Source organism: Erythrolamprus reginae, chromosome 1, assembly GCF_031021105.1.
Source record: "Erythrolamprus reginae isolate rEryReg1 chromosome 1, rEryReg1.hap1, whole genome shotgun sequence".
NCBI lineage: Eukaryota > Metazoa > Chordata > Lepidosauria > Squamata > Dipsadidae > Erythrolamprus > Erythrolamprus reginae.
In genome coordinates this window covers 182,764,485-182,791,504 of record NC_091950.1, presented here as the reverse complement: position 1 = coordinate 182,791,504, position 27,020 = coordinate 182,764,485, and the positions used below count along the sequence as shown (strand labels likewise).

The following is a 27,020-nucleotide window of genomic DNA, read 5'->3' as shown; positions in this document are numbered from 1 at the left end:
ACTGGTTATAAGGCGAGGACTACCTGCACTCTTTCCAATGGATAAAAGACGTTCTGCGAGGATCAGAAGGAAGTAGCAAAACCAGCTGGAATGGCTTTAGGCAGAGCACCGCAGGAACAAAAAGAGAGCTTTTCCTTTTTTTTGAACCTACTTGCAGAGTTTCTGTTCAGCATTCAGTCAGCATCGCTCACATATATGCCTCGAAGGAACTGTGTTCCTTCCTTTCTAGAAATAGAGGTGACATTGCCTGATAATTTAGAAATCTGGGTCTGCCCAAGGATATAGTTAGCAAGGCATAAGAAGAAAAGCTGTATCATTCTTTTGGCATGTACCTGCCTTATTTACGATGGAGAGTTCCATGGGTTATGACCTGGGTTTGGAGTGGGACTTACTAAAAATTGTGCCATAGAATGGTCCAGAGAGTCAAACCTGACCTTGTCATTGGCATTAGCTAGACTAATGTTGGGCTGCGACTTGTTTCCTGTATTGGTATGGAGCAGGGGAGTCAAACTGGATTTCTTCTTGAATTTTTTTTTGTAAAAAAACCCTGGATTTCTTCAAGGGCTGGATCGGCATTGTAGTTCTCGGTGGACAGGCTGGGGGAGGGGGGGCAGAGACAGGGTGGATGCTTCCATCAACATCCTGTTAGTCAAAACAAGGCATGGGGAGGTTGTGCGCAGACCCCCCCCTCCCCAGTGCCCCATTTGCAGCCTGGACGGCCTCCTGCAACACTTTGCCAGACAAAATAATAGTAGTAGTAGTAGTAGTAGTAGTAGTAGTAGTAATAATAATAATAATAATAATAATAATAATAATAATAATAATAATAATAATAAGCATTGCATGGCCAGTTCTTGGAGAAGATTGAAGGCAAAGTGGATAAAGAAAAGACCTGGTCATGGCTTACAAGTGGAACACTCAAAAAGGAGACAGAAGGACTAATACTGGTGGCACAAGAACAGGCCATTAGAACAAATGCTGTCAAAGCCAGAATTGAAAAATCAACAGATGATCCAAAGTGCAGACTCTGTAAAGAAACAGATGAAACAATCGATCACATACTCAGCTGCTGCAAAACGATCGCACAGACTGACTACAAGCATAGACATGATGCTGTGGCACAGATGATCCACTGGAACGTGTGCCAGAACTGCCATTTACCAGTGGCAAAGAACTGGTGGGATCATGAGCCCGAAAAAAGTGGTCGAAAATGAGCAAGCAAAACTACTGTGGGACTTCCGACTTCAGACTGACCGAATTCTGAAGCATAACAGACATTGTGATCGTGGAGAAAAAGAAAGTATGGATCATCGATATCGCAATCCTAGGAGACAGCAGAATTGAGGAGAAGCAGCTAGAGAAATTAGTGAAATACGAAGATCTAAAAATCGAGCTGCAACGACTCTGGCATAAGCCCGTGAAAGTGGTCCCAGTGGTACTTGGCACACTGGGCGCAGTGCCAAAGGATCTCAGCAGACATTTGAAAACCATCGGAATTGACAAAATCTCCATCTGTCAATTGCAAAAGGCCGCTTTACTGGGATCGGCAAACATAATTCGCCGCTACATCACGCAGTCCTAGGTGCTTGGGAAGCGCCCGACTGGTGATGAAATACGAAATCCAGCATAGTGATCTCGTTTGCTGTGTTGTACTGACATAATAATAATAATAATAATGATAATAATAATAACAACAATAATAACAATAACAATTTTGTTAGTTTTTGGAGAGGGGCGGCATACAAATCATTATTATTATTATTATTATTATTATTATTATTATTCATTAGGCTTGTATGCCGCCCCTCTCTGAGGACCTGGAGCGGCATACTGTGATTGACACAATATATTACAAAATGTGGGGGCACACATGACCCCTCCGTTCCCCATTTTGGCTGCCAGACGCACCGCAGGCCGATCCTTTCCTATTTCCAGGCAGCACCACGGGCCAGATTTTAGCACTCCTGATATAGAGATTGGGGGAATAGGATATACAGTGAACCCTCGAGTTTCGCGTCCTCGAGCATCGCGAAAGGGCTATATCGCTAGTTTTCAACCCGGAAGTAAACTCCACCATCTGCGCATGCGTGCCTTTTTTCTATGGCCACGCATGCGTAGATGGTGGAGTTTCCCGCCGGGCAGATAAGCTGCTGGGCGGCTTCCCTGGGTCTTCCCCCTCTTGCCCTGGTACGGCGGTGCGAGCAATGGCGTGGGCGGGCGGGCGGCACGCGCGGGGACACCCCAGCTCCGCTTCCCAGCTGGGAAGCGGCCCCAGCAACGGCGTGGGCGGGCGGGCGGTGTGCGCGCGCTTGGGGAAACCCCAGCTCCGCTTCCCAGCTGTGAAGCGGCCCCAGCAACGCACGCGCGCTTGGGGACACCCCAGCTCCGCTTCCCAGCTGGGAAGCGGCCCCAGCAACACGCACGCGCTTGGGGACATCCCAGCTCCGCTTCCCAGCTGGGAAGCGGCCCCAGCAACGGCGTGGGCGGGCGGGCGGCACGCGCGCGGGGAAACCCCAGGCGCGAGCAACGGGGTGGGCGGGCGAAGGGCGGGCGGCGGTGGAAGTAAAAACACCATCTGCGCATGCGCAGATGGTGTTTTTACTTCCGCACCGCTACTTCGCGAAAAATCGATCATCGCTTGGGGTCCTGGAACGGAACCCTCGCGATGATCGAGGGACCACTGTATTACAATTGGTTCTGTAACCACAGACTGATGACAGTTTGGCATTTCTATTGTCCTTGGGACTATTTCCCACAGTTATATAGTTGGTAGTTTTACTAGGTGTCTAAAATATTGTTGAAATATTGAAATGATTCCAGATTAATGACCATAATACTATCATCTAACTGAAAGTAAATTAAGGCACTGTGATTCTATGAAATAACAAGATAAACGTGATCATCCTCATGTGCAATCATCATTAGACTCAGGTAGGATTCTGTTTGGAGACACAGGATGAATTTCTAACCCAGGTAGTCCTCGACTTAACAATAGTTCATTTAGTGACCGTTTGAAGTTACAACTGAAAAAAGTAACTTGCAACTGTCTTTCGCACTTATGACCGTTGCAGCATCCCCATGATTATGTGAGTTATATTTGGATGCTTGACAACTGACTCACATATATGACGGATTTAGTACCCCGGGTCACATGATTCCCCCTTTGCAACCTTTTCACAAGCAAAGTCAATGGAGAAGCCAGATTCACTTAACAACCGTATTACTAACTTAACAGGTTCAGAGATTCATTTAACAAATGTGGCAAGAAAAGTTGTAAAATGGAACAAAACTCAGTTAACAAATTTCTCATTTAGCAACATAAATTCTGGGCTCAGTTGTGGCCATAGGTTGAGGACTACCTGAAGTGCTAAACAATCCAGTATCTCCAATAACCTGCAGTGCATATTGCCTTTAGCAAAGCTTTTTCAAGTGGCCAAAAAAAAATGTTTAGCATCAGGCAACCAGATAACACTTTAAAACATAGATCCTCAAACTACGGGCTGCATACAGGCCATCGAAGCCATTAATCTGGCCCACACGGGACCACAAGGTTGCTCCACCCACACCGCCCCACCCACCTTTCAGCCAAACATAGTACCTACCTTTGGGAGCCCTGCACGCTGGAACTAAAAGGTAAGGCCAACAATTTTGGCCTGCAGAGATTTTTTGGGAGGCGGGGAGGTAAAAAACAAGGTGCACAGATGCCCCAGGAGGCCAAAAAATGGATGAAAATGGCCCTTTTTGGACAAAAAATGAGCCATTTTGCCTGTTTTTGGCCTGTATAATGCTGTTAGAGACAGGGGAGGTGAAAAACAGGGCACAGAGATGCCTCAGAAGTCCAAAACGGCCTATTTTTCACCCCCCCCACCTCCAGAAGTGAGAGAGAGAAAGAGAAAAGAGGGAGAGGCAGAAAGAAAAGAGAGGGAGGGACAAGCTCTTGGGCTGAGAAAAATTGCTGCAAAATTTGAGTTTTCTGAAGTGGACCACTAGACTCCTAAACCAGTGTTTCCCAACCAGTGTGGCGCGGCACGCTAGTGTGCCACGGCACATGGTCAAGTGTGTCGCAAGCGTGGCCTGGCTGGAGCTTCCCTAGCGGTGACGGCATGAGCTTTTGGGGCCCGGTGGGAGGGCACCGGCCACTGTTGCTTCTAAGATGCGTGGGCGGGCGCCCGCACAGCCATTAGAAGCCCCCCCTGCAGAAATGTTTGAAGTGGCGCAAAGCCACGCAGTCCTGAATCGCTCCCTTCTCCGGCCAGCAAAGTCTGCTGCCTAGGAAAGCGGCACATTTGAAAAACGCGCGTTTTAAAAGCACACCGCTTTCCCAGGCAGCCGGCTTGCTGGCCGGAGAAGCAAGCGATCCGGGACTGTGTGGCTTTGCGCCGTGATGACAACAACGGCCCCGTGGTGGCTTTCAAGCGCCGCCCTTCGTGGTGCCCCACCACCCGTTCCTGCAGGTAGCAGTCAGGCGGGGTACCAGGAGGCGGAGGCGGTGTGTGGCCGGGCGCTGAGCGCCATGGACACCTAGGAGGGCGAAGGGGTGAATGTGGCTGCTGCCTCTTAGGCGGAGGCGAAGACGACGGCGGAGTCCGTGCTGGGGCCATGCGGGGCTGCTGATCCAGGGGGTCGCGGACCAGCAAGCCGCCCTCCACTCTCTCTCCGCTCTCTCTCTGTTGCTGGTGTGGTGCACTGTTCTGTCTGGGTGCCCCCAGACTTCAACACCAACTGGAAAAAGCAGCCAGACACGCTGGTAAAATCAAAAGCACTTTATAGTTTGAAAAATAAACACAGAGAAAAACCTGTTCTTCCCAACAGGCAGGCTATGAGACTTCACAGCAGAGTCCTGATGGCCAGACAATACAGCAGACTTCTTGCTGGCACACCCACCACTGTAGAGAATAAGACCCACACCTTTTTCCCCCAAGGTTTCAGTATTCAAAGTCACAAACCAGAATTCCAAGACGCCAAAGATCACAGCCAGGTCCCAGGACTCCCAAAGATAATACTCCACAAGCCAGGAAGGGTGGGTCTGCCTTTTCAGCCTTTCCAGAGAGCACCATAGAGCACCCAAACCCAGCTGTTTCCTCTTTAGTGCTGAAAGTACCTGGCTAATTGTCCCCTTCATTGTGTTGCTCTTCTCTGCCGGAGATCGATTATTGCTTGTGCATTTTCATCTAAGGAATCCAGGCTGCTTGCTGGGGAGAGCTCCCTCTTGGGGGACTCTGGCTGTCCTCCCTCTCCCTCAGCCTGAGATTCCTCCTCCCCGTCTGCCTGAACCTCCTGTTCCTCATCCTCCCTCTCTGAGCAGGAAGCCGGCAGAGGATCAGCCGTTCCCTGAGGGGCCTCAGACGGAATCACAACATGCACGAGAGAGAGAGAAAGGAGGAGAGAAAGCAAGAGAGAAAGAGAGAAAAGTAAAAGCAAGAGAGAAATCAAGAGGGAGAGAGAAAGCAAGGAAGAGAGAGAGAAAGAATGTGGGTGTGTGAGAAAGCAGGAGAGAAAGAAAGAAAGAGAGGGAGAGAAAAAGAAAGAAAGAGAGAGAAAAAGAGAGAAAGCAAGAGAAAGAAAGCAAGAAAGAGAGAAAGAGAGAGAGAGAGAGAAAGAGGGAAGGGAAGCAAGAGAGAGAGAGAAAGAGAGAAAGCAAGGGAGAGAGAGAGAAAGCAAGGGAGAGAGAAAGAGAATAAAAGAGAGAGCAAGAGAGAGAGAGAATGCAAGAGAGAGAGAGAAAGCAAGAAAGAGAGAAAGAGGGAGGGAAGGAGGGAGGGAGAGAGAAGGAGCAAAAAAGAGAGGAAGGAAGGAAGGAAGAGGGATGGAGAGAGAGGGGGAAAGAAAGAGGGAGGGAGAGAGAGGGGGAAAGAAAGAGGGAGAGAGAAATAGGGTGAAAGGGAGGAAGAGAGGGTTTTTTGTCCAAACTTTTTTAGCCCCCCCCCCCTCAATGTTCCCCAGGATTTTGTAAATGTGAATAATGTGCCGCAGCTCAAAAAAGGTTGGGAAACACTGTCCTAAACAACTGAAAACATGATCTAGTAAAAAGAAAAGTCAACCAAAAAAGCAACACGCAAATAAAATACTCCCAGGAGCAAAACAAATTAAAGTGTGCATTGTTTAATGGGCTGTTAAATTGACCACGCCCACCTAGTCACATGACTTAGCCACACCCAGCCAGCCTGGGGCCCCCCTACAGTCTAAGGCAGTGTTTCCCAACCTTGGCCACTTGAAGATATTTGGACTTCAACTCCAATCTGCTGGGTGGGGAATTCTGGGAGTTAAAGTCCAAATATCTTCAAGTGGCCAAGGTTGGGAAATAGTGGTCTAAGGAACTGTGAATTGGCCCTCTGTTTAAAAAGTTTGAGGATCCCTGCTTTAAATACGTACTAAGCGTGGGTTGAATGATATTTGCAGATAAAATTGTTCCAGTTACTTCCAACTTGAATATCATTGTTATGACAGAATCTAAGAAGGATGATGTTAGGTTTCCATTTAGTCATATTTGGATAGATTTTAAGGCTTGTGCTCTTTGGGTGATGTGGACAAGTTATTTGGAATGTTTTGAGAGAGAAATAGTCTTTGTATTGATTCTTCAGTGTAATCGTTACGTGAAAAAAACTTTCCACCAGCCTTCAGGAACACATTGTTATAAAGGTAGTCCTCTACTTACAACAATTCATTTAGTGACTCTTCAAAGTTACGAGGGCGTTGAAAAAAAGTGACATTATGGTTTTTCACACTTTACAACCATTGCAGCACTCCCGTGGTCACATGACAAAAATTCAAATGCTTGGCAACTAGTTCATATTTATGACAGTTGAAGTGCTCTGGGCTCATGTGATCATTTTTGGTGACCTGACGTGGAAAGTCAACAGGGAAGTCAGAGATTCACTTAACAAACTGTTACTAACATAAGAACTTCAGTGATTCAATTACTTTCTGTGAGCCGCCCCGAGTCTTCAGAGAGGGGCGGCATACAAATCCAATTAAATAAATAAAAACAAAAACAACTGTGATAAGAAAGGTTGTTGGTTATGACCTTTAAAGCCCTTCATGGCATCGGACCAGAATATCTCCGAGGCCGCCTTCTGCCGCACGAATCCCAGCGACAGATTAGGCCCCACAGAGTGGGCCTCCTCCGGGTCCCGTCAACTAAACAATGTCGGTTGGCGAGCCCCAGGGGAAGAGCCTTCTCTGTGGCGACCCCAACTCTCTGGAATCAGCTCCCCCCAGAGATTAGAACTGCCCCTACTCTCCTTGCCTTTCATAAGCTCCTTAAAACCCACCTTTGTCGTCGGGCATGGGGGAACTGAGACATCTCCCCCGGGCATATACAATTTATGCATGGTATGTTTGTATGTATGTTTGCTTAGTAATGTGTTTTTTAAAATATTTTAAATTATAATTATTAGAGTTGTCATGAACTGTTTTATTGTGTTGTGAGCCGCCCCGAGTCTACGGAGAGGGGCGGCATACAAATCTAATAAATAAACAAACAAACAAACAAACAAATAAATAAATAAATATGGGGCAAAACTCACTTAACAAATTTCTCACTTAGCAAGAGAAATTTTGGGCTCAAATATGGTCATAGTCCAGGGGTGTCAAACTCAAGGCCCGCGGGCCGGATCCAGTGCTTAGATCTGGCCCACGGGCCACCCTGGAAACATCACGGTGCCTCTGCCAGTGAAAATGAAACTCGGGAGGGCTGCATGTCATGCCCCCAACCGTAGTGATGTTGAGCTGGCCGTGCCCACCCTGGCTATGCCTACCCCAGCCTCCCAAGGTAAAACACAACTCTGAAGTGGCCCTCAATGAAATCAAGTTTGACACCGCTGCTATAGTCCTTGCTGAAAAGATCTCTGTGTTGTGTGTATGTGTGTGTAAATAAATAAATTAATAAATAAAAATAAATAAAATATATTGAAAAAGCAATACAGGAGTTCATCAAGGCTTTACTGGCATCTCACGAAACCACTCAGAGAGGTCATCCAGGGGTTTGGGTTTAGGCGGATAACAAGTTCTCTGCTTCTCATTTCCTTCAGCTAGTCCCAGGAGGTCCTAGAAATCTTGAAAAACTACAGTAGTGGTTTAAAAAGTGAGGGAAGAAACTGTTATTAAAATAAGCATGAGAAAAAAGAGGAGAATCAAAAGGAAATCCTTATAGCGTCCATTTAATATCAATAAAGTATTATTTCCGTTCTTACGTTCTTTGACTTAATCCAGACATGAGAGCAAAAACTGTGGGTGGAGAAAGATCGGAAGATATATGGGGATGAATCATCACAGAAATTGGATTGCAAGCTGTGTGATAAAAAACATCCTTAGAGTTTGGAACTACTACAAGCAATGATACTGCAGATAACATCAGTTACCAGGTGTTGGGGTTTTTTAGCTATTCCTTGTCAGCTGTATGAAACTTGATAAAGTCAGGCCGTTAGAATAAATGCCTATGGAGTTTCTCAATCAGCCAGGTCATGTTTGTCCCAAAGGTGATTTTTTTCAAAAGGCAACTGGGCTGTCTTGGTTCTTTTCTTTGAAAACACTTTGCTTTTGATCCAAGGAAAGCTAAATCAGTTCTAATTACCGGCAACTGATGGAGAATGGAAGGATTTATATTGTTTGCCATCAGCCTGTCCTTAGCGCTCAGTGTTGTTGAGATCACTTCACTTAGGAATTAATCTATATCTTCAGCAGTGATGGGCTCCTACGGGTACAGTCAGGTACGCAGAATCGGTAGAAAAAAAATTATTTTTTAAAAAAAATTCCCTTCTGGGGTTTGGGTGTGTTTTTCCTATCGCAGTAAATGAGGTTGAATGTGTATAATTTTAGAAGAGCTGTGCATGCATTTGTGTGTGTACATACGCATACAGTATATATAGTAGATAATGTATATTTTTATGTGCCTGTGTATAATACACATATGGCATCTATACATAGAATTAAACAGTATATTTTGGAAGTAAGTCATAGTAAATAGGGAAATTGTATCTCTTTAAGGTGAGGAGAGGCCAGGCACCCTAACCCTAACCCAAACTCTTGATGTGAGTGATGTCAAGTTTAAGCCATTCTCCAGTCACATGATCGTTAAGCCACTCCCACCTGGTCACATGGCCATCAAGCCACACCCACAAATTTAAGCCATGCCCACAGTGAGGTAGTAAATTTTTTTGCAGCCCTTCAGTCACCTGAATGATAGTGCAAATGAGTGTGGATCCTTCTTGGGATTGCTCAAAGGACAGAGTTGTAATAGGAGATGAGTGGTAGTGTATCCTTTCTCCTCTGTTGAGGGAAGGCTGTTCAATTTTGCTTTGAATCACTTGGCAAGATAATAAATAATTTATAAAAGCAATGACCAAGCACAGCATATAACAATTACGGAATAATAACTGGAATGCTTCCCATAATTAGAAAAAAATATTTACACAAAAGACTGGAACATCTGGATGATTCAAAAACATCTGGACAGTTTATAAGGCCTAGAGTAAATTCTCTTCTCTTTCAATGTGAGGGATAGCTTATTGGCAGGGATAACCCTAAGAATGGAGGGCCGAAGGAAGATACCAATGGTCCTTCAAATAACTTGCACTTAAACTACTTGGGGGTTTAAAAGTCATAACCACCATTTTGACTTTGGCAGCTCAGTCCTATATATCAGGTTCCCCAATCCACAGGCTGCAGTCCATAACCGGGCCTTGACCCATTTGGAACTGGCTCAAAGAAATGGCAGGCGAGCATGTGTGCATCCCCATTTGTGCAAGAGTGGGTGACCATCACAGGTGATATTCAGTAGGTTCTGACCAGTTCTGGAGAACCAGTAGCGGAAGTTTTGCATAGTTCAGAGAACTGGTAAATACCACCTCTGCACCATCTTCTCTCTGCCTCCCAAGTCCTAGCTGATCGGGAAGAAATGGAGATTTTGCAGTAAACTTCCCCTAGAGTAGGATGAGAATGGAGATTTTGCAGTATTCTTCCCCTAGAGTAGGGTGAGAATGGAGATTTTACAGTATTCTTCCCCTAGAGTAGAGTGCGAATGGAGATTTTGCAGTATTCTTCCCCTACCACGCCCACCAAGCCATGGCATGTCCACCAAGCCACATCCACAGAACCGGTAGTAGAAAAATTTGAATCCCACCACTGATGAGCATGTATGTGTGTGCTTGTCCACACTCGCATGGAACCATCCCCCGTTCCTCCCTCTCACCAGTCCGCAAAGACAAGAGAGTTGGAGAATTCTGCTATATACAGTGTATAGTGCAGAGGAGTCTATATGTGGGGTTCACATAGTGTGTGACTACAGTATATGCTTATCTGAGAACAAAGAGGAAATTTAAGTTCCACTGTGCCCTAAAAATTAAAATGCAACTTTCCTTCCATAGCCTAATGAAAACAAATCTTGCATCAAACAACAGTATCTGCAAGCACCAGCAGAGTGTGCCTTGAGATGCAATTTATTTTAATATAAAATAGATCTGGTCAGCACTAAGAGAATCATTACAGGTCGCCTAGTTGTTCCAGGCTTGAAGACAGTTCCTGTTCTTTGGGAAATTCTTTTAGAATGAAATATGCCACACCTTTGCTATACTTAAAAGTGCATGTTGAGATTACTTTGGATTCACTTTGGGAGTTGGTTGGGCATGCTGGTGCGATTGAAAAAGTCAAATCCTAGGCTTGCCACTGGAGGAAAGGTGGGAATTTTATCAAATAAATACAGCCACTTTATCTGTTTGATTACTGTATTCAGCCTATATTTTTTCTGTTTATTTCAGATTAAAACAGTTTTTAATTGAAGGTGCTTTACATGACAGACAGCACCTAAATATTTCTTTATCGTTCATCTTTTAAAATGCAATAATCTTTTTGTTATCAAAAGTTTCCCCATTTTAGTGAGACATGCAAATTCTTTGATAGGTAAAAAACAGATCTGGCAGTCATTCTTTAAAGCACAAAGCAATATCTTTTGCATGCCATAGATAGGGTTTAAGGACAAAATTACTCAAAGCAGTTTCACCTATTATGTGTCTATAACCGAAGATAAGATAATTTCCAAAGTGTATAAATATCTTTTGCAATGCGATTTGGTTGAGTATGAAGTTAAAAACAACATGATTGCATGGGCATAAAAGTTTGGCCACACAATTAATCTTTCAGAATGGAGTCCGCTTTGGAACATCAACTATAAATTAACAATCTCAATGTCATATAAAGAAAATATATATAAAATGTATTATCGATGACATTTGCCCCCCCCCCCCCCCGCACGTATATCCAAAATGTATCCTAATATTTCCCCCATTGGCTAGAAATGCAAACAGGTTACATACAGGAACTTACTACCATCTATGGTGGACATGCCCTGCAGTAAAGCGCCAGAAGAGACGTCTGGAGAAGCGATGGAGGAAGAGTAAGTCCGAATCCGATCGAACACTTGTAAGAGCTCATATTAAGACTTACAAAGTGGCGCTCAAGGCGGCAAGATGCGCGTATCATGCCGCCTTGATTGCATCAGCGGAATCCCGCCCGGCCGCTCTGTTTAGGGTAACCCGCTCCCTTCTTAATCAGAGGGGAGTTGGGGAGCCCTTGCAGAGTAGTGCCGAGGATTTTAACACGTTTTTCGCTGATAAAATCGCCCGGATCCGAGCAGACCTCGACTCCAATTGTGAAACAGAGTCGACTGACAATGAGTCAGTCGAGGTGACTGGGGCTAAACGTCTTTGTCCATCTGTCTGGGAGGAGTTTGACTTGGTGACACCTGATGAAGTGGACAAGGCCATTGGAGCTGTGAGTTCCGCCACCTGTTTACTGGATCCGTGTCCCTCTTGGCTGGTTTCGGCCGGTCGGGGGGTGACACGGAGCTGGGTCCAGGAGATTGTCAACGCCTCCTTGGGGAGGGGGTCCTTTCCGCCACTTTATAAGGAGGCGGTTGTGCGCCCCCTCCTCAAGAAGCCTTCCCTGGACCCAGCCGTGCTTAATAACTACCGTCCAGTCTCCAACCTTCCCTTCATGGGGAAGGTTGTCGAGAAGGTGGTGGCACTTCAACTCCAGCGGTCCTTGGATGAAGCCGATTATCTAGGTCCTCAGCAGTCTGGATTCAGGCCCGGCTACAGCACGGAAACTGCTTTGGTCGCGTTGATGGATGATCTCTGGCGGGCCCGGGACAGGGGCTTGTCCTCTGTCCTGGTGCTCCTTGACCTCTCAGCGGCTTTCGATACCATCGACCATGGTATCCTTCTGCGCCGGCTGGAGGGGTTGGGAGTGGGAGGCACTGTTCTTCAGTGGTTCTCCTCCTACCTCTCCGGTCGGTCGCAGTCGGTGTTAGTGGGGGGTCAGAGGTCGACCCCGAGGTTTCTCCCTTGTGGGGTGCCTCAGGGGTCGGTCCTCTCCCCCCTGCTATTTAATATCTACATGAAACCGCTGGGTGAGATCATCCAAGGGCATGGGGTGAGGTATCATCAATATGCCGATGATACCCAGTTGTACATCTCCACCCCATGTCCAGTCAACGAAGCAGTGGAAGTGATGTGCCGGTGCCTGGAGGCTGTTGGGGCCTGGATGGGTGTCAACAAACTCAAACTCAACCCAGACAAGACGGAGTGGCTGTGGGTCTTGCCTCCCAAGGACAATTCTATCTGTCCGTCCATTACCCTGGGGGGGGAATTATTGACCCCCTCAGAGAGGGTCCGCAACTTGGGCGTCCTCCTCGATCCACAGCTCACATTAGAAAAACACCTTTCAGCTGTGGCGAGGGGGGCGTTTGCCCAGGTTCGCCTGGTGCGCCAGTTGCGGCCCTATTTGGACCGGGAGTCATTGCTCACAGTCACTCATGCCCTCATCACCTCGAGGCTCGACTACTGTAACGCTCTCTACATGGGGCTACCTTTGAAAAGTGTTCGGAAACTTCAGATCGTGCAGAATGCAGCTGCGAGAGCAATTATGGGCTTCTCCAAGTATGCCCATATCACTCCAACACTCCGCAGTCTGCATTGGCTGCCGATCAGTTTCCGGTCACAATTCAAAGTGTTGGTTATGACCTATAAAGCCCTTCATGGCACCGGACCAGAATATCTTCGGGACCGCCTCCTGCCGCACGAATCCCAGCGACCGGTTAGGTCCCACAGAGTTGGCCTTCTCCGGGTCCCGTCGACTAAACAATGTCGTCTGGCGGGACCCAGGGGAAGAGCCTTCTCTGTGGGGGGCCCGACCCTCTGGAACCAGCTCCCCCCTGAGATTAGGATTGCCCCCACCCTCCCTGCCTTTCGTAAACTCCTTAAGACCCACCTTTGCCGTCAGGCATGGGGGAACTAAAACACCTCCCCCTTGCCCATGTTGTTTTGTTGATTGATTGACTGTGTGCCTGTTTTTTATATATACTGTTTTTTATGAGATTATTAATTTCAATTGGAACTGGATGGGTGGGCATTGGATTTGGTATTGTGTACTGTACTGTTTTTTATTATTGTTGTGAGCCGCCCCGAGTTTGCGGAGAGGGGCGGCATATAAATCCAATAAACCTAAACCTAACCTAACCTAAAGAAGTTCTGGGTAAAGGTTAAAAACATTATGGAACAATTATACACAAACAAATCCCACTTAAACCGGAATTATTCCTTTTAGGTATTTTCAAGCAAAAAATGTTAAAGGGAGATAGATATTTGATCATACACATACTGACTCCCACAAGATTAGGACCAGGCTACCTTTGGGACCATTTTCTGCCTCATGTATCCCAGCGGCTGGTTAGGTCCCACAGAGTCGGCCTTCTCCAGGTCCCATCGGCCAGACAATGTCGTCTGGTGGGACCTAGAAGAAGAACCTTCTCTGTGGCAGCCCCAACCCTCTGGAACAACCTCCCTCTGGAGATATGTACTGCCCCCCTCCATCCTGGTCTTTCGTAAAGCTCTGAAGACCCACCTCTACCGGCGAGCTTGGGGGCCGTGAACGATGAGATTGTCTCCGGCCAATATTATGAATGATTGAATCTGATAAGTGTGTATGTCTGTATATGAGGTTTTAACACTTTTTAGCAATCTATATTAGTCTTTAAAGTAAATTAGATTTCTTTTATATATTGTTGTATTTATAATATTGTATGCTGCCCTGAGTCGCTGTGAGAAGGGCAGCATAGAAATCTAATTAATAAATAAATAAATAATAAGATTAATATATGCCCAACTTTGGAAAACCAATAAGATACTGACAACATTAAACTTAATCAATAAAATATACGAAGTAGCCAAAATGAATAAAATGTCAGTGGAGCTTAAAGATAAAGATGACTCAGAATACTACAAAACTTGGAACAGGTGATACAAATGGTTGAGCCAAAAAGGTTATCTTAAAAATATGGAAAAATAAAAGCTTTAGAAATCCCCACATGACTTGAAAAGAACCATAAAAAGAAATGATGATATGTAATCTTACAATCTTTACAATTAAATTATACACACTACTATTGGTTGTTTAAATTTACATTCGATACATCTTTTTACATCATAGTTAGTGCAGAACGGACAAAGAAAATATTTAAGTATCGTAATAAAATAGCACAATAAAGGAAAAAAGAGTATGATATATATTTATAGGCTGTTCAAAACAATAGTCAATTCATCAGTTGACAGTTTGCTTGGTTTGCATGTTTTATGCTATATGCTTGATAAGATAGAGATGGATGCACCATATGTGTATACAGTATATCGTATTTATACTATATTTCTGTATCTTTACATAGCTTGTATATATGTGTTTGTTTACATTACTTGTTTTAATTGTAAATAATTAATACATTTATTTTAAAATATTATGTGTCTATAACACTGATGCCGAACCTTTTTTTGCTCGAGTGTACACCCATAATGCAATGCCCTTCCTCCCCCCTTGTGCATGCTCACAATGCCTTAACCCAAACCCCTCACCCTAACCCAATCCAAACTTCCGGTTGGGCCACTTTCTGCCATCCCCAGGCTTCAGGAGGCTTTCCTGAACCCTGGGGACAATGGAAACAGCCAAAAATCAGCTGGCCAGTGGGCACATGCACGCTGGACTTGACATAGGGCAATGCCTCGCTTGCCCTCAGATATGGCTCCGTGTACCACCTCTGGCACATGTGCCATGGATTCGCCATCAATGATTTCCAAGAATTTGAGGAGTTCCCTATATTATGGAAAGATTGTACATGTTGTGAACTTCTGTTCCTGGGAGTCTGTTTTGCTTCTTAGCTGGTTTGATCTTTCTAGAATGGCAAATTATGGACAGATGCTGCTGCCATTGGTGGTGACTTGAATTATATTAAATGCATGTTTGACTAATTAAACACTGATGCAGAGTAATATTAAGTAATATCAGGGAGTTGTAACAAAGATTTATCAATTTTCTACTAAGGAAAAGTTTGCTGAGTAGATCAACTCTGAACGATCTGTCTAATAAAACTGATTTTCCTGTAGACATTTAGCACAAAGCTTTAATCTTTACTCTAGTTGGGAGAACTAGCAACAGAATCAATGCTGTCCTTTGTTGTAGGTTAAAGGTTGAGTAAATGTATTTTTTTACAATTGTAAATTTACATGAGAGCATTGCAGCTTCACTTAGATTTTGTAAGGTAACTTCTGGTTTGTTTTTAAAATTTTTAGATATGGGAAAATTGTATCTACGAAAGCTATTTTGGATAAAACAACAAACAAATGTAAAGGTAGGTTCATTCTTAATTCCTTTTTCAACTTTAATTTTATAATTATTTTTTCACTTTTTAATGTATGGTAGATTTGCATTGCATTGAACCATTTCTCCTTAGCACAGTTGCAACATACACTTTGGGTTTATTTCAGGTATTGGGTTTATTTCAGGTATTGTCACCAACAAGGTTCACAAAAGTAAACCTTTGTGGTTGTTGTTCCCCTCCTCTGAAGTGACATTCTCCCCAAAAGCCACATGACCCACAAACTTGCTGAGTTTTATGGTGTTCCTTGGATAATAATAATGATTGATTTTCTGGTTATTTTAAACTTCCTTATACAGTGATACCTTGTCTTACAAACGCCTAATCATACAAACTTTTCGAGATACAAACCCGGGGTTTAAGATTTTTTTGCCTCTTCTTACAAACTATTTTCACCTTACAAACCCACCACCACCACTGGGAAGCACCCGTTTTTGCGCTGCTGGGATTCTCCCGAGGCTCCCATCCATCGGAAACACCACCTCTGGATTTCCATGTTTTTGTGATGCTTCAGGGGAATCCCAGCAGCGCAAAAAACGGGTGCTTCACTGGCAATGGAAGTCCAGAGGTGGAGTTTCGAGGACTTCGGTGTTTTTGCGATGCTGCGATTTCACTGATGCTCCCTTCGCTGGGAAACCCCACCTCTGGACTTCCGTTGCCAGCGAAGTGCTCGTATTTGCAATGCTGGGATTCCCCTACAGCATCGCAAAAAGCAAAAGCACAGAAGTCCGGAGGTGGGGTTTCCCATGGAGGGGAGCCTCAGGGGAATCCCAGCAGTGCAAAAACGGGCACTTCGGATGGCAAAAGGGGTGAATTTTGGGCTTGCACGCATTAATCGCTTTTCCATTAATTCCTATGGGAAACATTGTTTCATCTTACAAACTTTTCATCTTAAGAACCTCATCCCAGAACCAATTAAGTTTGTAAGGCAAGGTATCACTGTATATTGTTTTGATCTTATTTACAAAGCTGATAAGTGTCAACAAAAATTGGTTTTTAAGGCCAATAGATAAAAGTTTTTGTTTTTTTTAAATACTAAAGCCCACATACAGATGTTTACAATGACTCCAGACAGACTTAACAGGCGTGCCACTGTGTGGCATTGAGCCTCTGTTTCCGAAAAGAAAGGAGAGTTTGAACACGAATTTTCCTTGCCTGCTGAGATGAGTACCATTTGACTGTACAAAGTATCCAAAAAGATTACACATTGTGTAAATTGGCTTTATTAATTAGAATGGGTGAGTGTTAAGTAGTTCTTAATTGCATGTTCCAGTCCCCTAATTGTGTTTGTGTTCTGTTGGTTTGGAATATAATGGAGAGAGGGTGAAAGGGTTTCATTTTCACTGGCATAATTATAGGTAGGAAAAATAATAAACTTCTTTCACTGAGACACTGAGTACATTAATTTGGTTTGGTGACCTTCAGCATTCTCTGTGATTATGATTAGATCACTTCCTCACAAAATGAGTAGTAAGTAGAATACAATACCAAACTCTCACATACTGGGTTTTAGTCCTACTTTCCAAAAGCCAGATGAATGCTTTCTAATCAAGGCAAAATTCAGCCCAGTCACTTTTTCCATAGTATGCAAGTGGATTTTAACCTCAAGAGACCTATTAATCTAAAACTTGTATTTTTCCATATTACATTTTTGTTTTAGATTCATAGTTAATGTTAGAAGTATTTGTTGAAAGATTCGCGTAGAAGTAAAAAGAAGATGCTTAAATCAACTACAGTCCTATGCCAACATAACTAGGAATAAGCACCACTAAATTCATTAGAACCTATTTTTGAGTAGATATGTGTATTGTAATACTATTTCTGCCCACTCTAGAAGTTTCCTGCACAGCATATTCTGTTTTTTCTAAATGATTATATATAATTTATTAATTATCCTTTAAAAAAATGGTATGTTGTAATGAGCAATGGGATTAAAAGGTGTAAGTTTATATGAACCTAATTTTTTTTTTTTACAATGGACTGAGTGAGCTAAGGATCATTCTGGTCCCCAGGACATCTGGAGCTATTTCAGATATACTTCTTCTCCTGCTTGGCCTTCCCAAGTTCTGAGTTTTTGAATTCAGGAAATGCTGAACCTGGAGATCATTGCAAAAAGCAGGACATAGAATTTTCCCTCTCTGCATATTGCTTTAGAGGGGGAAATGAAAATAATATATCAAAAAGAATCAAGACAGAACATTTGTCAAATATCACTTCCCTTATCAAAGAAATTCAGCGGTGCCTTGTTTCATTTTGCACAACATAAATGAAATCGTAGCCTTGTGTTAATTTTTTGTAATTGTAATCTATTACTCATCACAATCAACACAGTATCATCATAGTCAAGATGCTCTTTAAGTTCAGATGCCTTAATATAGTAAATATTCCACTTTTCCTCTGTTTGCCTATCTAATCTGAGAATTAAGATGCCTATTCAAAACAGCTAGCAATTCTCAACTATATTGAAAACAGCATACTTAGATTTATCAAATATAAAAGGGAAGCACCTGGTCCTCAAAGTTTAAACTAGGTTATTTTCTAGACTAGTATAACCCAATATGACCAGTAACAAGTTTGGGCGAAAAAGTTACTGTGTTCCACTCAATCCATAAATCAATCAAATCAAATATTTATTAAAATCAAACTAAATACCTAGATTCTTTTTAAAAATAGCTTAAATATGTATTCTTATTTAATATTAATTACATATAGCTAGACGGTTTATCTTTTTTGTAGGAAGAAACTGTTGGCGAGAGTTTAGGGATCCACTGCAATTTCCTTGCTGAATGTTTTGGGGGTGGCATCATTGTTTTTATCTAGTCTTCCTTTCCATTGCAGCTCCTTCCCTTCCCATATTACAGGTAGCCCTTGACTTACAATCACAGTTGAGGCCAACATTTTTGTTGCTAAGTGAATATGGCTTCCCCATTGACTTTGCTTGTCAGAAAGTCACAAAAAGTGATCACATGACCCCAGGACCCTGCAACAACCATAAACATGAGTCAGTTGCCAAGCATCTGAATTTTGATCACATAGCCGTGGGAAGACTGTGATGATTGTAAATGTGAAAAACAGTCATAAGTAGCTTTTTCAGTGCCATTGTAACTTTGAATGGTCATTAAGTAAACTGTTGTAAGTCAAGAACTATATTTTAGAGCAGTGGTTCACAACCTTTATAATGTTGCGACCCCTTAATACAGTTCTCATGCTCCAACAGTAGAAGTTTTTAAGATGTTGGATAACCATTTGTTTGATGTAGTGTAGGGTTTCCTGCCTAAGCAGGGGATTGCACTAGAAAACCTCCAGTTGGGTCCCTTCCAACTCTTCTGTTGTTGTTGTTGTTATTGTTATTTTGTGGGTGACCCCCAACCATAAAATTATTTTTGTTGCTAATTTTGTATTATGAAATTGTGTGGATCGCAATGTAAATATCTACGAGGGTCACCCAGAAAGTAAGGCACCACATTTTTTTTCTCAGCCTACAGTAATGGTACGAATGCGAAACTTTAGATATACATTATTTGAATTGTCAGGAGTGCGTGTGTAAATTTTGCGTTTCTTCAGACAGATAGCGTAGCTGGAGCAATGTTTCGAAATGGCATCTGTGAGTGATGTACATTATATCACATACCGTGTCATCATTGAATTTCTCACTATGGAGAAAGAAACTATTGGGAACATTCACAAACGTTTGTGTACAGTTTATGGAGAATCTGCCGTCGATAGAATCTGCAGTCGCTGGGCACAGAGGGTGAGGCCATTACAGTGCAGAAATGGCTTCGTGACCCAAACAAGGAATGGTAGCAACAGGGCATACACCCCCATGGGTCTCACTGAAGGAAGGCCATAGAATGGGATGGAAATTACGTGGAAAAATAGGGAGTATAGAAGAAACATCATACTTTCTTGTGTGTAAGTTTCATTGTGTTCAATGAATAATTCTGGGAGAAAAAATGTGATGCATTACTTTGTGGGTGACCCTCGTAATACGCAGGATATATTTTCATTGTTACAAATTGAACATAATTAAAGCATAGTGTCATGTTCCTCAAAGAAAGCAGATAAGATAGACAACGTGTAAGAGTCTTTTCTACTATGGCTCCTTTCCTTTGGAACATCTTGCCCCCTAGGGTAAGATCTGAACTTATCCCCTGGCCTTCTGAAGACATGGCTCTGCTGGTTAGTTTGGAGTGCAACAGAAAAATATCATGCTGGAGGTGGTTGACGGACCAACTGGAAATCCCCCCTGCATCCTGCTTCCTTCTTCACATCTTTAATTATAATTTTTGTTTTTAATATTACAGTATTGGCATTATACATTTTAAATAGTTTTCTTTCTTTAAAGGTTGTAATTCTGTTTGGAAGGATGGTCAGCAAATTAATTTAATTAAAAAAAAACCCTATAATTCTGTGAATTAAAACTGGAACTGGAACACCTTTCGCTTGTCATCCAAAAAGCTTCTTCAGTCCTGAAAAAACATCTTTGGGAAAACAATGAGCCTGGATGACGGAGAATCTCCATAGACATTTAATGAGTCCATTAAAACTGAATCTGCCAATTATCTGGATTGCCAAAATGTTCAGCTTTTTGTGATATGATAGTTTCATTCAGATATGATAGTTTTGTCCTTATAAAAGCTTTTTCGGATTTCTGAAATTTCCTGGTGGTCCCCTGTTCAGCAACTTGTTAGCTCTAGCCCTTTTTCCTAGATCAGCCAAATCTATCCAGGCTGTGTCAAGAGAGATGGATGTGTAAACAGAAACTTGTGATTGTCAGTCAGCCCTTCTGAGCTCTCAGCACTCTGTTCTTCCTCAAGAGAGGAATTCAGAGGGGTCCCCTGAAAGACAGGCTGCTTCGCGCGCCTGGGAAAAGCCTTCAATGCAATTGCCAGTCAACCCGACCGGATGGATAGTAGCATTCACAGAAAATCCACAATTTGGAACCTACAAAACAATTCACCGCATTTATTTATTTATTTATTTATTTATTTATTTATTTATTATTTGATTTGATTTGATTTGATTTGTATGCCGCCCCTCTCCGTAGTCTCGGGGCAGCTCACATCAATAATAAACAATATATAACAAATCTAATAATTTAAGAGAAACACTAAAAAACCCATTATTAAAAGCAAACATACACACAAACATACCATACATAAACTGTATAGGCCCAGGGGAGATGTTTCAATTCCCCCATGCCTGACGGCAGAGGTGGGTTTTAAGGAGTTTACGAAAGGCGAGGAGGGTGGGGGCAGTTCTAATCTCTGGGGGGAGCTGGTTCCAGAGGGTTGGGGCCGCCACAGAGAAGGCTCTTCCCCTGGGTCCCGCCAGACAGCATTGTTTAGTTGACGGGACCCGGAGAAGGCCAACTCTGTGAGACCTAATCGGTCACTGGGATTTGGAAAGTAGCAGAATCCCCATAAACCGTCATTAACACACACACACACACACACACAGTCCTTCTCGGAAGCATTTACTCTTCCATGCCAGAAGTAGATACTTCTCTGAAGGCGGAGGTCCAAACATATCTGAGCACATTTTTCCTTCCAGACCTGATTTCAGGTGGGGGCTATGCCGGCATGGAACCTGAAGGTCTCTGTCGTTGCCCACTTGCCCCCCTTGAAAGCGACCTCCTCTGCACCCATGCAATGGGCAGCTTCGCTCTTAGAGCGCACCCATTCTCTCAAGCATGCAGCCAGGTTGCTATGCCCATCTCTTTCTACTGTCCCTTTTCACCCAAGGTTTAGCCCCACCCTTTGCCCCCTTCACCTTGATTTTGCTGTTGATCCCACCGCTCATCTCCAGCATCTGCACAAAGAGATCTCTCAGCTCTGTATCTTCCTCCGTCATTGCCACCACCATCTTATTTCTCCCTGGTCTTAGGCGACCTCTGTGAAACAGTTGTTCGACTCCCAAAGTGGTTGTGACCTCCAGGTTGATGTCATGGATGACAGCAAAAAACTATTCTCTTCTTCACACAACAGAGTTATGAAACGCAAAACTCCAAGCTATAATCCCTTGATGAAAATCAGTGGGGCTCTATGTATAAAGTCATTATATAGTCACCTGTTTTTGTACATATTGATAAAATTACATTTTTGACATTGACAGTTTTCATAATTAAGAGAAGTTTGTAATAATAATTTCTGAAGAAAGATTTCAATTTTTTTAAAAAAACAAAACACACCAAATTATTTTATTTGTACCTCTACCCAGCAGGTCTACTCAATTTACCCTGCTGCCAGTTTGCTCCCTTCCGCACTACGTAACAAAAAATGCAGAAAAAACAAAAGCCAAAAAAAGAGAGATGGCGACCGCTTGCACAGTGCCAGAACTCTGCTTCAGCGCATGCTCAGAAGGGATTTTTTTTAAATAATCAAAAAATATGGCAGCATCCATGGACCAGCACTGACCAATCAGGTTCAGTGACAGCATTGTGATGTCACCAGCGGGTCGCTACTGGTTCATGTGAACCCGTCCAAGCCGGGAGTAACCCAGCCCGTTGCCCAGTCACTTATTTCAAATTAAAGTTGAACTGTTAGAAAAGTTTTTGAATTATTTCTATTAACTCAATGAACTATAAGCCCATTAAACATACTACATGAGAAATTAAACTCATGAGGCTGGATTTAAAACTGAAAAATTAATATTATTGATGAATAGCAATACTTTTTTTTTCCTCCCAGTTTGTAATATTTTATTTAGTTCAGTTTGAATACTTCCCAACTTTTATCTTACAGTCCTGAAGATCATTTTCTGAAATATGAATACAGTACAGGAAATCCTAAATATTCTTAGTACCACTGCCACATATAAGTGGTAATAAAGTCATTTAATTTCATATACATGTGGTCCATATGTCATCTCTTCACTAAATGCATTGGATTTCTTGTTCAGATTTTGACCAATTTATTCAGTCTTCAACTTTGCCCAATTTGTGCTTTATTGTGTGAAGACGCAAAAGCAGTTTTTCATAATGACAATACAGTGCACAGCAGGACAAGGAACTTAGTATAAATAAATTTTCAACCATTTTCTTCAGGAGGAGGAGATGTCACCATTTCAGCTTATGAAATGTCAATAGCACATTCAGTGGATGAGTAATGAAAGAGTATATGCTCATAAAATGGAGACTGAAGAGTAGCTGTACATAGAGTAGTCAATGTGTGTGATTATAAATATTCTGTCGTGAATGGAGTATGCTGCAATAAATAAACAATGGCATCCAGATAGACATCTCAAGTCTATCAAGTTTTTAACAGTGTGATGCCATTTTCAAATCAACATTTCCTTTAGTTTTAGCTTACATTAGTGATTTATAGTAAGATTGGTATTCAGAAAACTATTTCATAGGCAGCTCTGATTCTGGCATCCCACAAAGGTATAAGCACCCTTCAAATAAATCTGAGATTAGTCTGTTATGAATATATACCAGAATTAGTTATTCTTTTGCTAATACAAAGTATTAAACTAGCACATACGACTAGATTTGTAGCCATGAGTGTGCTTGCTTTCTTTTAAAGCAGGGGTCCTCAAACTTGGCAACTTTAAGACTTGTAGACTTCAACTCCCAGAATTTTCCAGCCAGCAATGTTAAAGTTGCTAAATTGTAAATTTAAAGGTTTACATGATTAATTTGCCTTAAATTGTAGCATAAAAGGGAATAAAAATAAATGATTTTTATTAAACCCATCAACATATTAAATTGCTTAAACTAGCCAAACTATGCTTTTATTTTTTATATATACATGCTGGATTTGACCTTTTGATCTTCTTAACTTTAAACTTTTTTTCTTTATTACCAAAGCAGATTTGGTTATAATATTGGTTTAATATTATTTTCCTAACTAGGATAAAAAAACTAATGATATTAAACTGGCAGTAAATGGAAGCCTTATATTTTGGTGTCATGGGAAGCTAATTTAAAGCTTTCATAAGAAAGCTCAACAGACAGACCCAGTATTGATGAGAAGAAAAAACTTCTATTTTGGTCAGTGACCAATAAATAGCAAAGTGAAATGTATTATGATACAGGGGTCCAACTATAACTGCAATAATAAAATGGAACATAAAATTACAACAATTAAAACCCATATAATCAATAAGTAATCTAAATAACTAAACCTAAAATGAATATTTTATGTTAATACATTTGAATTAATGTTTATGTTAATGTAACAAAATTACTGACAATAGACTATGAATTATTAGTTACAGTTAAATGATCTAAAATATAGAGTAATAAAACCATGAATATAGAATACTAGGGTTGTCTGCTCTCAAAAGTAATTGTGCACTTATTCCATTTCATTGTTTGCAGGTAATATAATAGTATTTATCTTCTGTCACCAAAACAGTACACCGACTAAGACAATAGCGTAACACACACTCCTTTCAAATCGTTCAAGCTCCTAGTTATCTTCTTATGAGCAAGGTCAATTTCCAGCTGTCAGCAAATTCAAGCTTTCCACAGTCTGTTGCAATATTTTCTTTTTAGCCAGCAGATGGCATTGCCAGTTTCCCAAATATAACAAGACAAATCTTTTACAAAAAATCTCCAAAATCCTTTAAACACACTTAGCTCTTCAAATTCTTTATTCTTTTTAAGTCTCTTTTACTTCCACCAACTCCAATTATAAAAACAACCTCAGATTTCTTGGGCTTTTAAACTCGGTTCCTTTAACTCTCTCTATGGTCTTTCCAATTGCTAGATAGCAGCTAGTTCCATTCTGGGATATCTTTTGTCTCCTTTTGAATTTTTTCTTTTTACAATTACATCGGCCAAACACTCACCCAGCTTCAACACTTCTTCACATCTCTCCAGAACAAATGCTTAGACCTTGTCACCCAGGCAATCCACGATCTGTCTATTCCAATCTTTTGAACCGTGGCCACCCCAACTAATGGCGACAAAGTCATTTTCCATAGCTGCTGGTCGAGAGATTGATGCCGGCTCCCGGGGGGGGGGGGGGTTGCAAGTTCCACCCTCACAAAGCACCAACTGGCGCCTCTCTTCTCCACTACCCCTCCAGGTTGGCTCTGATCTGGTTCCAGGTCCTCAAACAGCTGGCATTCGGGGTTTCCCACGGGGCGCAGGAGACACTAGTTGTGGTGTGACATTGGCCATGCTCCTTCCGCTTGCCTCTTTCTCAAGACACCTGCAGGCAAAACATTAAATTGTGCCAATATCATAGTCAGTTTATAATTGGATATATCAATCTGCTTCAATTACCTGGCTGAACTAAGGCTACAGGGCTAAGCATCCAGGCAGTCCACTACTGGCCCATAGGATTGAGTTTCCTAACCATCTGTATCTATTATTCTCTGCCCTATCTTGGCTTTGGTTTGACCAAAATTAGGGCTAGTAAGTGTTCTGGTTTCTGGTAGAACTTTAGCAATTACAAACAACTCTTATTAAATGCATCATTTCATGAATAAAGAAACTCCATTTATTTCTCTGCTCTCCTTTAATTCAAACACATTCCATACATACACTCGGTCCATTATCTCTCTTAGTTGCATTCCTCACATTCCTCCTGCTGCTCCACTTAACAAGATTTATTTTCCTAACAGCATAACTTTGAAAAACAGCAGAACTGACAGTTAACAACACAGAACTACTTTTGCTTACTTTAGCGTGGCAAAAACACATCCATTTTCCCTTCGGCAAGGTTGGAACTCCACCCTTCTTCTCCACTGACCCCCTGACGTGCCAAATACATCACTGCAGTATTTAACCCATTCCTCTCCTTAATATCTTCTTCCAGACCTCTGTTCTCTATGTTTTTGAAACCTTCTGAATTTAGGGTTAATCCAGCGAGCATCTGATTCTCCCTTGCTAGATCCTGAACTCATAGCCCCATCCTGTGGCTGGCCTCCCACCTGTTCTACTACTTGTAACCCCGGGGCCCCCACTAATTCATAAACGCTATCTGAATCCGAATCCTCAATATCTTCATCATCCTCCAACTGATCAGGAGTATGTACAACAGTAAGGCTTCCAGAGAGTAGTCACAGTAATTCAACTTATGTAAGATGGAACTTTGCTGAAAAAAGTATTTAAAATTGGAGGGATTAGACCACTACTATTTAATCCATAGTTCAGGGCATCATTATTGTATCAATCCTGAGTATAACAGTTTCTAGATGGATAATAACATTGGGTATACATTGTGGTACCAGGAAAATATTTCTCAAAATCAGACTGAAGGAATTTCATCGATGGTGTGTTTTTATAGAAACATATATGTGCACTGTTCAGAAGACTGTGGAGGTGAAATAAGTTTAAGGCCTGCATGATTATTTATACATTTCTAAGAAAACTAGGATGTGGGAGAACCAGCTTCCGATCTTCCATTCAGGCATGACATTTGCTGAATGGCATTCCATAAATCCTTCTCTAATTTCTAATGAGATCATTATGAGGACAAAATAAAATATTCATATATTGTAATACGCCTCCAACTCTGTGCCTTTAAGTAAAAATGAAAAGTGAACATTTCTTATTAAACAAAATTCTTTTAAATTTTAGGTTATGGTTTTGTGGACTTTGATAGTCCAGCTGCAGCTCAGAAAGCCGTATCTGCCCTGAAAGCCACTGGAGTTCAAGCACAGATGGCAAAGGTAAGACAATGTACTAGTGAAAGATCATTACATAGCATTGGTACCACGTAAATAGAGAAGAGAAGACTGTACTTAGATTAATCATCAAACTATTTCATTGTCCATCTGTCTTCAGCCTGACTGTGCCTTTCTATAACCTGGAAGCAAGCTGTTAAGACTTGCTGTGTTCCAACATAATTTTGTTTAGGCCCCTTGTTTAACTTGATCTAAAGCAGTGTTCCAAACCATAGCCGTTTTCAGCTGTGTCCAGTTCAATACTCAGAATTCTCCATAATTTCTGTGTAGCTGCAGTACTCTAGAACTTAGATCCCTGTACCTAGAAGCTGCCATGATGAAGAAATGTTGACTTTACAGCCATGTAAACCTTCCCTTACAACAACACATTTCTTAAAATAGAAATCATCATTAGGGATAGTGGTTAAAATTGTGTTTGAGTTCAACTGTTGTATAAATGATTATTTATTTATTTTTATTATTATTATTATTATTATTATTATTATTATTATTATTTATTGGATTTGTATGCCACCCCTCTCCGCAGACTCGGGGGGGCTAACAACAGTGGTAAAACAACATGAACAATCCAATTAATAAAAACAACTAAAAAACCCTTATTATAAAAAACCAAACATACACACAAACATACCATGCATAACTTGTAATAGCCTAGGGGGAAAGGATAACTTAACTCCCCCCA

At 42.0% G+C, this 27,020-nt stretch overlaps 1 protein-coding gene across 9 annotated transcripts in view; it reads left to right on the top strand.

The window, feature by feature from the left end:
* Positions 1-27,020, top strand: part of RBMS1 (RNA binding motif single stranded interacting protein 1) — a 200,793-nt gene that overhangs the window by 117,237 nt on the left and 56,536 nt on the right. For all 9 annotated transcript variants that reach the window (XM_070731623.1, XM_070731622.1, XM_070731621.1 and 6 more), the window contains exons 3-4: positions 15,612-15,670; positions 26,232-26,323. In XM_070731623.1, the coding sequence (XP_070587724.1) occupies positions 15,612-15,670; positions 26,232-26,323 (151 nt within the window). The remainder of the gene's footprint in view (positions 1-15,611; positions 15,671-26,231; positions 26,324-27,020) is intronic.